Source organism: Molossus molossus, unplaced genomic scaffold (assembly GCF_014108415.1).
Source record: "Molossus molossus isolate mMolMol1 unplaced genomic scaffold, mMolMol1.p scaffold_m16_p_19, whole genome shotgun sequence".
Lineage (NCBI taxonomy): Eukaryota > Metazoa > Chordata > Mammalia > Chiroptera > Molossidae > Molossus > Molossus molossus.
In genome coordinates, this window is record NW_023425354.1 from 29,481,178 (window position 1) to 29,491,553 (window position 10,376).

The 10,376-nt window shown below is 54.8% G+C and overlaps 1 protein-coding gene across 1 annotated transcript; it reads right to left on the reverse strand.

The window, feature by feature from the left end:
- Positions 1-129: 129 nt before the first annotated feature.
- Positions 130-7,708, reverse strand: NR1D1 (nuclear receptor subfamily 1 group D member 1). Its single transcript, XM_036267750.1, has 8 exons — positions 7,179-7,708; positions 4,150-4,491; positions 3,779-3,867; positions 3,531-3,675; positions 2,522-3,165; positions 2,027-2,212; positions 1,272-1,482; positions 130-604 (listed from the first exon to the last, which is right to left on the reverse strand). The coding sequence occupies exons 1-8, from the start codon at positions 7,207-7,209 to the stop codon at positions 405-407; spliced, it is 1,848 nt and encodes a 615-aa protein (XP_036123643.1). The 5' UTR covers positions 7,210-7,708; the 3' UTR covers positions 130-404.
- Between the last annotated feature and the right edge of the window lie 2,668 nt (positions 7,709-10,376).

Genomic DNA, 10,376 nt, shown 5'->3' on the forward strand with positions numbered 1-10,376 from the left:
TGCTGGCAGAGTACCCACCCCACAAACTGACCAGATGGAGAGGTGTGCCCCCAACCTTGGCAATATTTCCACCCCACCCCACCCCACCCCCAACGAGCACACACCACAGAAGCCAGCTCAGCTGTGAACTATTGGATTTGAGACAGGAATAGAACAAATTGGGGGGATAGAGAATTAGAGGGGAGAGAGTGGTTTAAATAGGGGAGGCGGGGAGGTTCAGTAATGGGGGAGGGAGGCAGTTATTTACAAGAAGGCTCGGGGTGGGCCAGAGGCTCATCTTGGAATATTTTATAACAATATAAATAAGATTCTGGTTTGCTTTTCCTTTTCGTCTCGTAAAGGAGAGAGAAGTGCAGAGTTCGATTCTGTACAAGGGGGCAGCGGCAGAAGGCCGGCCGGGCGGGTCACTGGGCGTCCACCCGGAAGGACAGCAGCTTCTCGGAATGCATGTTGTTCAGGGTCCGCAGGTCCGGCAGCTTGAGCAGCAGCTTGGTGAAGCGGGAAGTCTCCAAGGGCCGGTTCTTCAGCACCAGAGCCCGAAGAGCCCGCAGCAGCGTCTCCTGGAGCTGCTCCACCGAAGCGGAATTCTCCATGCCCGAGCGGTCTGTGGGGAAGACGACAGCAGTGAGGCAGGCTCCCTGAGCTCCTCTGACGAGGAACCCGAGGTCTGCCAGGAGGACGTGGCGGAAAACGCAGCCTCTCCCTGAAGCCCCTCAGAGGGCCCAGGGGAATGAGGAGGAGGGGAGCACAACTCCTCCTCCCAGGTCTCTGCCCCAGAGCAGGAGGTGCCTGAGAGCTGGGAGCCTGGGCTCAGCAGGGCTGGGCACCTCTCATCCCACAAGGCCACTCTCCTTCCCTAAACAGGCCAAACATATCAAGGCTCCCCTGCTTTTTGCTCTGTAGTTCCCTCTGCTTGAATGCCCTCCCCCAGTGCCCCCCCATTCCCTCCCTCCCCACCTCTGCCTGGCAATATTTCACTTGTCCTTTGAGGCCCCACTCAAGTGTCACCTCCTTCCCCAACTCCCCAGGCAGAAATAGTTGTGTGTGCTTCCAAAGCCCTTGGTTTATGCTTCTACTGTGACACTTATTTCACTGTTTTATAATTAGTCGGGCATGAGTCTGTCTCCCAAGCTAGTCTGTGTCTGAATCATGTCTGTATCTCCAGTGCCCAGCACAGGGCCTGGCATAGAGTAGGTACTCCATAAAAGGTGTGTTCAATTGAACTGCGTCCGCCTCCTCCCCCGTCAGGCTCAGGCGAAAGCTTGACCTACCTGCAGAGACAAGCACCACCGCGGTGAAGAGGCCCAGCTCCTCCTCGGTAAGCGCCAGGGAGTTGAGCTTCTCGCTGAAGTCGAACATGGCATTGAGCAGGTCTCCCATGCCCATGGCACTGAGCTCCTGCAGGCTGTAGGTGGTGCGGCTCAGGAACATCACTGTCTGGTCCTTCACGTTGAACAGCGATGCAAAGCGCACCATCAGCACCTAAAGCGGGGACAGTCATCCTGGGTGAGGTGGCAGGAGCACTTGCCAAATCACCCCCAAAGTCTTCTGAAGGGTTTACTAGACTTCTCACTAAAGAGTGGGGATAGTTTCCAAATGGGTAACAGGAAGTGGGGGACCAGGCTGAAGAATGGGGAATGTTGCACTGGCTTTAGAATCCAACAGGCCTGAGTCTGAGTCACAACTTAGTGACTACCTGTGACCTTGGGCGAGTTACTTAATTTACTTAATTTACAAAATTAATTTACTTAGGCCTAGATGGGGGGGGGGGGCTAGCAATGTGCCCTAAAGGGTTATTTTAAGGCAACGGGATGTGATTAGACCCCAGCTGAGAAGACAGACAGAAGTCCCAGCCATCCCCAGGCAGGAGTGGGAGGCATTCTGCCCCCTCCTCATCAGTCAAAGTCTGTAAGGCCAAAGGTGCTGGGGTTCTAAAGCCTTTCAGGCCAATGCCTGCCCCAGACACCTCACCTTTCTGCTGGATACTTCCTAAGGTAAAGAGCAGGGATCACAAAGGGTCACTTACCTCAAAGGTGCCAGCCTTAAGCAGGGTGACCTGGTCGTGTTGAGAAAGATCACGGAAGCCAGGGATGTGCTTGGCAAACTCGACCACCTCCCGTACAGCAGGTGTGAAACTCATGGAGAAATCCTCCCAGATCTCTTGCACGGTTCGCCCACTGCATCCGTGCGGGTACATGTTCATTGGACATGCCTGGAGGAGGAAGGGATTTGGGAAGGGAAGTATCAGCCAGGCTAGCTCAGATAAGCTCCGCCCACAAGTCTGCGCCCTAGATTCCACCTGGGTGAGAGGCTGTGGCCCTGGAGGATGGGTCTTTCAGGTAAAGTAGCAATCAGGTACCAGGGGGATATCGGGGATTCCCAGGCAGAGCCCTGGCTGCAGGGCTGAGCATCCTCCCCTGGGAAGAGGATATCTTTGTCTTAGCCTCCAGGCACACCCAGCTGCCCAATGCTAAATCCAGTCTTCCAGGCCCCTTGCCCACCTCACCCCTGGTGCCCTCACCAGCAGAACGTTCTTGGAGTTGCCCTGCCACGGACTGTTGGCAGGTGCTTCGCCTTCTGGGGCTGGGTACACGTGGGTGGGGCATAGACGGTGCCCATTGCTGTTGGGCTGGTGGCAGCTGTGGCGGGCAGGGCCAGGGGGCCAGGCGGAAGGGTAAGAGGAGGGAGCCTGGTGTAAACCGTTCAGGGCCTCATTATGGCGCTGGGTGGCCATGATGTTGTTGTCATTGGGAACAGGTGGGCAGCCTTGACTTTCCCAGCAATGTGGGGTGGTGGCTGGAGGGCTAGCCGACGCATGGTTGGCATTGAAGTTGCCAGGTGAGGTGCTCAGCTTGTCATGGGCATAGGTGAAGATCTCTCTGTGGGCCCGGGCCACCTGAGATATCACATCTTCCACTGTGGGCTCAGGACTTGGAGATCGGGGAGGCGTCAGTTGTTGTGGGAACTGGGAGAAGCCCACCAGGGGTGAGGGGGCTGTAGCTGGGGGTGGCGAGGTGCCCATGGGGCCTGGGGTTGGGTGCTGGGCAGGTGAGGTCTCCAGTGGGCACTGGCTGCTCAACTGGTTGTTGGCCAGATTCATGGCGCTCTGCATCTCAGCGAGCATCCGCTGCTTCTCTCGTTTGGGGATGCGCCCAAAACGCACAGCTGTGACAGGATGAGAGCAGTGTCAGGAAGTTCTCATACACACTCACATGCTTCTCTTCCTTCCTTCCTCCTGAAAGGGCAAGACCCTGAAGGCTTGGGGTTCCACATCAAAACTAAAACCAGCAAAGCCACACCCATGGAGAGGGTTTTCCAAGTGGGGATTTCAGTAGGAGATGACCAGAGGGCCTAATGGGACAGAACTATGTTTACCCAAGAGGATGAAGCTTGGGCATCCCCAATGCAAATGAGACTCACAGTATAATGTGTCTCAGTTTGGGGTTTTTAAGGTAGAGATTAATTCAGAAACTGGATGGAAGGAAGGGGGAGCGTGCGGGGGTGCTTGTGGAGCAACAGTGCTGCCTCACCATCTCGGGACATGCCCACGGAGAGGCACTTCTTGAAGCGACACTGCTGGCAGCGGTTGCGATTGATGCGGACGATGGAGCAGTTCTCATTTTTCAGACACCTTTTGTACTGGATGTTCTGCTGGATGCTCCGACGGAAAAAGCCCTGGAGGGCAGGGGCAGCTAGTGAGTATCTCCGTCTAGGCCAGACCTATGTGTCCTGGGGGAGGGGGTCACTTGCCCCTGCCCTTACCCTCAACCAGCCTCACCTTACAGCCCTCACAGGCATGCACGCCATAGTGGAAGCCCGAGGCAACATCTCCACACACTTTACACAGTAGCACCATGCCATTGAGTTCTGTGGGAAGAGGGAAGGGCAGTGGGTGAGCAGGAGGGCTGTCTGAGTGGCCAGAGATGGAGGTTTTTTTGGGCTGGAGATTCGGGGGGGAGACTAAGGAGGAGCCACGGTATCTAGGGGGGCATTCAAATGACCAGACTGGGCTCAATAGCAGGTGGTGTAACTCTAGGAAAAATCTCCAAGGCCAGGGTAGGCCCTGGGAATAACTTTCATATGGGCACCAACTCCCAACCTAGGTCTGACCACCTTCCTTTCCCCTTGATCATCTGGAAATGTACTCACTGGTGATGTTGCTGGTGCTCTTGCTGGGGGACACTCGGCTGCTGTCTTCCAGGGCCACTTGTAGACCCCCTGGGGGGCTCCCATTATAGAAGGAGGAGGAAGAGGATGATGAGGAAGATGAAGAAGATGAAGGAGAGCCATCGTCACTCAAGCTGGGTGGGATGCTCCCAAAGGAGCGAGCTGGGTCCTGGGTGAGGGAGCCAGTGGGTGACGGTGGGAAGTAGGTGGGGCAGCCTTGGGTCAAGGACTGGAAGCTTCCATTTGAACTGTCACTGTAGAGAGACTCAGGGCTGGTGCGGCTCGGGGAAGAGCCACTGGAGCCAATGTAGGTGATGACGCCACCTGGCAGTAGAACACAAGGGAAGGGGATGTCAGCTGCCATATATCTATGGTCTTAGGGTACCACCTGGTTCTTCATCCATCTGCCTCCCGCAAACACTGCTGGGCACTCGGAAATTAACCATGTGGAACCCCAAAATAGCAAAATAAGCAACTCCCCAACACATACTAGATATGGCATAGCCAACCAACAACCATTGCCGGGTATATTCAGCTTCTGCCTTGGGTGTAAGGTTCCTCCCTAGAGGCATGACCCCGTGGACATTTCACATATGTAACCCCCCTGCCCTGGAAGCTTCCTTGGGAATACTGACTACAGCTAATGACTTAGTTGTCAACGGCAGACCTAAGGATGGGATGAGCAGCTGAGACCCATTCATAAGGCCCAGTCTTCCAAAACAAACAGCTGCCGATTTTAACACCAAGACCATTCCAGGGATGAGGCCATGGAGGGGCAGCTAGCCAACAGTTTGGCGAGTCAGGGAATGTGAAGATTAAAACAATCACATTCCCCCCAAACTGGAAGATGTATTCTCCAAAAGTACTGCAAGTACCAAACCTGCCCACTCTGGTTCCCCTGGCCTCCAATAGCGAGAGTCTGAGTGGACTTTCCCTCCGAGTCTAAGAAAGACTTAGCAATGCAAATTGCAGGAGGTGGACGTGAAGGACAAATTGTCCAGCCTACGGCTTTGGAATTCCCCCTTCCAGATCGCTCAGCCTGCTGACGACGACCTTGGCTCTCTGGTCACTCCAGGACTTTGACCCTCTGATTACACTAACCAGGTGTCCATGTTCCTGTGGTATCAGCAGGAGAAAAAGGTGACCTGCCTGCCACACCTTTGCCAAGCACCTAGTTTGGCCTGCCATGGGCGGGGTGAGAGAAGGGAGGATCCCAGGACACGTGTAAGCTGACACAGGTCATGCTACTGTGTCTCCGGAGGCACATGTCTTGCTCACCCACTGACACACACTAAGCTGGGCAAGGCAACCCTAAAATAGGTCAAGGTTGGTCAGGGTGAACCCAGCCCCCTGTAAAATAGTTGCACAACAGATCAGTTCCTACAATTTCAAGGCTGATGTGGGGAGAAGGGGTATTTATTTGGTGGTAAATGAACCTGACCTAGTTCACCCATCCCCAAAAGAGGAATAAGTCTCATCAAAGAGACTTCTAACCTGGAAGTAAGTGGCAGGCTCTGAAGAGTCTAGTTCTAGATCTAGATCTATCACCACCAAATTGATTTGTGACCTAGAGAAAATCAAGTCCCTTCTCTGGGTCTCAGTTTTCCTTTCCATAAACAAACAAAAAGATGAGAGAAACTTAATATCCTTTCAGTTATTATTCTAGAATGTAGTTCGTTTTGGGGGGAAGTCCTTAGGAAACAAACTGCTGCTTGTTTGATGGGGTGGGGAGTAAGACATTGAGAACCAAGGAAAAGAGATGCTTGGGGAACAGAAAGAACTTGGAATGTAGAGAAACTGAGTCTAAAGGTAGTACACTGAACAGGTACAAACAGAATAAAGAGGAAAGGGATGAGGAGAGGGGCGGCTAAATGAGAGATCCCTTTGAGATGTGTAAACATGAGGCCAAGAGAGGTCACGGATGGCTCCATTTAACTGCTTTGGTGATGGGGAGGAGGGGGGTGCCGGGCAGGAGGACAGGAAAAGGAGGCAGGCGAGGGCGGTGAGTCAGCTCAGCTTCACCCAGATCTCCGTGGGGCGGGGCGGGAGCCAGGCCCTCAGCCGGCCGCACGTCTCCGCTCCACGTGTGCCTCCCGCACGTGGCTTCCCAACGAGGAACCCCGGAACTCGAGGGCCCGCCCCCTCCACTTCCCGTCAATCGGGAGCAGCAGCCCCGCCTCCGTCCCGCCCCTTCCCGGGTCCGTGTCTTGGGCTGGGCAGCGAAAGAGAGATAGGCGGGGACTACTTAGGGGAGGAGAAAAGGGAACACGCGTTGCCGGGGCGACTGGGGGCGGAGCTCATTATGTAACAGGGCCGGGAGGCAACGACCAATGAGATGGCGGCCACGGCTTCTGCTGAATGAAAACAAACGCAGCACGTGGGCCCGGCTCCGCAGCCATGTGAGCCCTCCAGGCCACCCGGGCACTGTGGGTGTCCTCCCTGGGGCCCAGCGCCACTCTCTCAGCTCCTCAAGTGCCGCTCCCAACTGTCACTGAGGATTCCCCAGTGAGACCTGACCCATTCCCCCAGCCCCTCCTGCCTTGGAGTCCCAATCACCCCACTGCTTCTCAGGTTCCTTCCAGCCTGCGGAAACTAGGGGAAGAGGCAGAGAGGAAGGAGGGGACTTTTTTTTCCGAGAAGGCCAGGCATGCCACAGCTCCAGGGGGCGGACAGATGGGGGAGTTTAGGGGCATTGCTCCAAAGCTCTCAGTCCCTCTAAACTGTTCATCTCACCACACGTAACCCTCTCCGTTTCCTGCGGCCCGGGATCCTAGTCCTTCAGCCCAAAAAGAGCTTAAGGACTCTGAGGGGTGGTGGTAGGGCGTCTCCGGGCGCATTCACAGGCCAGCCCCCAACCCCCCTTGAAATCCTAGCCTACGGTCCCCATTACCCTAGCAAATCGCCGGGACAGGGGGAGTCCCCAGTCCCTTACAAAGTTCCTATTGTTCTAAGACATAGATGGAAGTGAGGAGACAGTGACAAAGAAAGGATGATGATAGTAACCTCAGTACCTGTGTTGTTGTTGGAGTCCAGGGTCGTCATGTCTTCACCGGCTGAGAGCGGTCATTCAAACTAGACCTTGACACAAACTGGAGGTTGCAATTGCCGCTGTCTTCCCCTGGGCACCGGCTGAGGGCGGGGAGTGGAGGCACTCTGAAGCAAGGTCTTGGGGGTGGCCGGACTGCAGCCCTGCAGAAGGGGAGGACGCAGAGCCAACGGAGGTCTGCTTTGCATGAGAGGAGCAGAGAGAGTGTGGGGGAAGGGACCGGAGGGAATTAGCCTGCAGTAGTTCTGGCTAGAAGGAGGTAGCAAGGAGGGTCGGGTCTCCGCAGTGCACCGGGTGCCACTGCCCGACGGCTCCGCAGCGCTGCAGGATAGCGAATCTGGAACTCCCGGTGCAAAAGTCCCAGAGGGAGCGAGGTTGCAGTCAGGAAGTAAGTAGGTGTTGGAGAGAAACGGGGCACCCAGGCGCAAAGAAGCGAGACGTGTGCCCTGCTACGTTCCCTCGGCAGCAATATTTCACTCTGCCAATCTCAGCCGCCTTTTGCCCCAGCCTTTTTCCTTGGGACAGAGGGCTCTGCGCAGGCGCCAGCAACCCAGGGTTCCCGGGCCGCACGCGGCACTGGAGCAGGTACCATGTGATCCTAGGGAGCGCCTCGTGCCCCAGTGACACACTTTTCCAGCAGCAGGCACGTTGAGCTCCGTGCGCCTGCGTAACGCGAGGCTGCCGGGATTTGTAGTCCACTGGTGAAGTGGGCGGACTGGGTATATTTACCACTTTCCGCCTAGCAAAAGCTCTTGCCGGGACGGGGGAGGAGCTGAGAGCGAGGTGGGTGGGGTGCGCTGAGAAGTCAGGGTGGCGTGTTTAGAAAGCCTGTATGGCAGAGGCATGTGAATTCCTCGGGAGGGACTGGCAAGCTTCGCTGCTCCCTGGGAGATCAAAGCTAACAGGCCTTTTCTGCAAACCTTGCAAACGTGAGGGCTTCACGTGATTTTAGAACTGACCTCGCCTTGAGGTTACTGGTGACGCGGGGAGAGAAGACAAGTAGGGGCGGGAGATATCTCCGGAGTCAGTAGTTTAAGCTAAACTTCTTATGCAGGGCCAAGTCCTAAAACGAAAAGGAAATGTGACCCCTTTCCCCTTCTACTCCCCTTAGGGAGAGCACCCCTAGGGAAAGGAGTTGCTGTGGGGGTGAGGATGCCTCTAGGGACTCCCTGTTTGCTTGTATGACACCATCCCACTCATTCGAGGTGACTTTGGGATGAGTCATTTCCCTTTGTTTGTGAAATAAAAAGGACAAGGGAGGGGAACTTTATGGTGAAAGTTCTTTGAGGCCCTAAAGTAATGAGGCCAGAGGTGAGGCAAGGGTCTGGGAGTACAGTGACACCCCCCACTCCCACCACCTCCAGTGCTTGAGAGTAGCTTGTGGATTCCACAGAAGGTAACTCAGAAGGAAACACCCAGGGTTAAGACTGTCTTGCCCTGCCTTGGCTGGTTTGGCTCAGCGGTTAGAGCGTGGCCAGCAGACCAATAAGTCCCACGTTCGATTCAGGTCAAGGTCACGTACTGTACCGCGGGTGATTTCAGGGCTCTAGTGGGGGAGAAAACCGTTGGATGTGTCTCTCTCACATTGATGTTTCTCTCTCTCCCTCCCTCCCACTCTATCTAAAGATAAAGAGAAAAATATCCTTGGGTGAGGACTTTTTTGGCCCTCCCTCTACTAATGAAGAAAGTGAGGCTTAGAAGTGACTGGCCCAAGGTCAGATATCCATTGATAATTTCATCTGCCCACTCTAAACATCGGGAGATGGGCAGATGAGCAAGTGAAACACTGCATAGGGGTTAGGAACAGCCAGCATCTCCCTTCAAAGTACTAACTGCTCCATTGGTAAAAACAAGTCTCAAGTAGAGGTCTGTCCTGTTTGAGGACTTGGGTTGTGGAGAGAAGTAAGAGCCTCTTCAAGCAGCTAAGTGAACCTGGGCCACAAGCTGCTTCCTACTAATTCCTCCTCAGTCCCAGTGATTCTACAGAGATCCCCCTACCCCTTCTTCAGTTGTTCACAGGCAGCACTGATGGATGCCTGAAACATGACAGCCACCTAAGAGGTAGAGAACAGGAATGTGAGCATCAAGGGGTGAAATAGCTGGATGGTAAGGAAATGAGTAAGCTGAGAGGACTGAAGAGGTGGCAGCTGGGCAGCTGACCTGACCACTGATCCCAGTAGACTCTGACTCCCAGTATTAGACAGTCTCTCTAGAACGGGCTCCCTAGAATGGCTGGAGCTTTAACTTTGTTCCCCAGCCCCCAAGAAAAGTGAAAGAGAAGGCAGTGGGCTCTTCCTTGTCCTGCCCTGGCCCTTTGGCCCAGAACTGGGAAGCTGCAGCAGCACGTGGGAGGGACTGGGAGGGGCTAGGACAAACAGGGAAAGAGGCTTTTCAGGAAAACTTGGTTCAGAATTCAGCCTCCTCCTCCTCTCCCTCCTCCCCCTGGGCTCTGGAGGGAAAGCTGGGAGGTGAGCTGCCATGTCTGGCGTTGCATGATCTCTGTGCCACCTTTCTGACTCTCCATCAGAGCCAGGGCCGCAGCCCAAGGATCTGCCAGGGCTGGACTCAAAGTCAGGGCCCTTGGCATGACCTCTAGCTCTCCACCAGGCCCAGTAACACCAATGGCACACTCCCTTTAGTTGCCCTGGATCCTCCCCAAGGCCCACAGCTCTGTTTGCTGCTCTGGTGATCCCACCCACCCTCTGTTCTACTTGCTGGTGTTTATTCCTGTTACAGAGGGTAGGTCCAGGGGTCAAAGCTCCCTCCCTGAGTTTACAACAAGAGGGAGGAGGAAGCAGAGGCAGCTAGAGCTGAAATTCAGTCAGCCTAACACTTGGCAAGAAGCTAGGTTGTTTTGCAGTCTGTGTGAGGTATGAAGGTGGAGACTAGGAGGGAGGAGTCAAAGGATGGGGATTACCTCTGCTCCTCCTTCCTCTGCACTTCTTAGAGGGCTGTCTTTTCTCCCTGACAAAGAAGTAACTTTGGGATCTTCCTTCTACAACTAGAGAGAAGGATACAGAATAATGAGAGGCAGGACTCTCCCTTGATTCCAAGAGTTTCTAGTCTACCCACCCTGTTCCTGTCTCTGCCAACAGCTCCTGGGATAAGGACAGACTATGGGACCCAGAGCCACCAAAGGGAGGGAGAAAAGGCTGGGCTGTCT

What these genes read in the sequence shown, in the direction of transcription:
- NR1D1 (XM_036267750.1), bottom strand. Translation starts at nt 7,209, where the DNA reads ATGACGACCCTGGACTCCAACAACAACACAG. An exon ending in ATGCCTGTGAGGGCTGTAAG is followed by an intron (nt 3,676 to 3,778) that starts GTGAGGCTGGTT and finishes CCTGCCCTCCAG; the next exon opens with GGCTTTTTCCGTCGGAGCAT. An exon ending in TTAAGGCTGGCACCTTTGAG is followed by an intron (nt 1,483 to 2,026) that starts GTAAGTGACCCT and finishes TCCCCGCTTTAG; the next exon opens with GTGCTGATGGTGCGCTTTGC.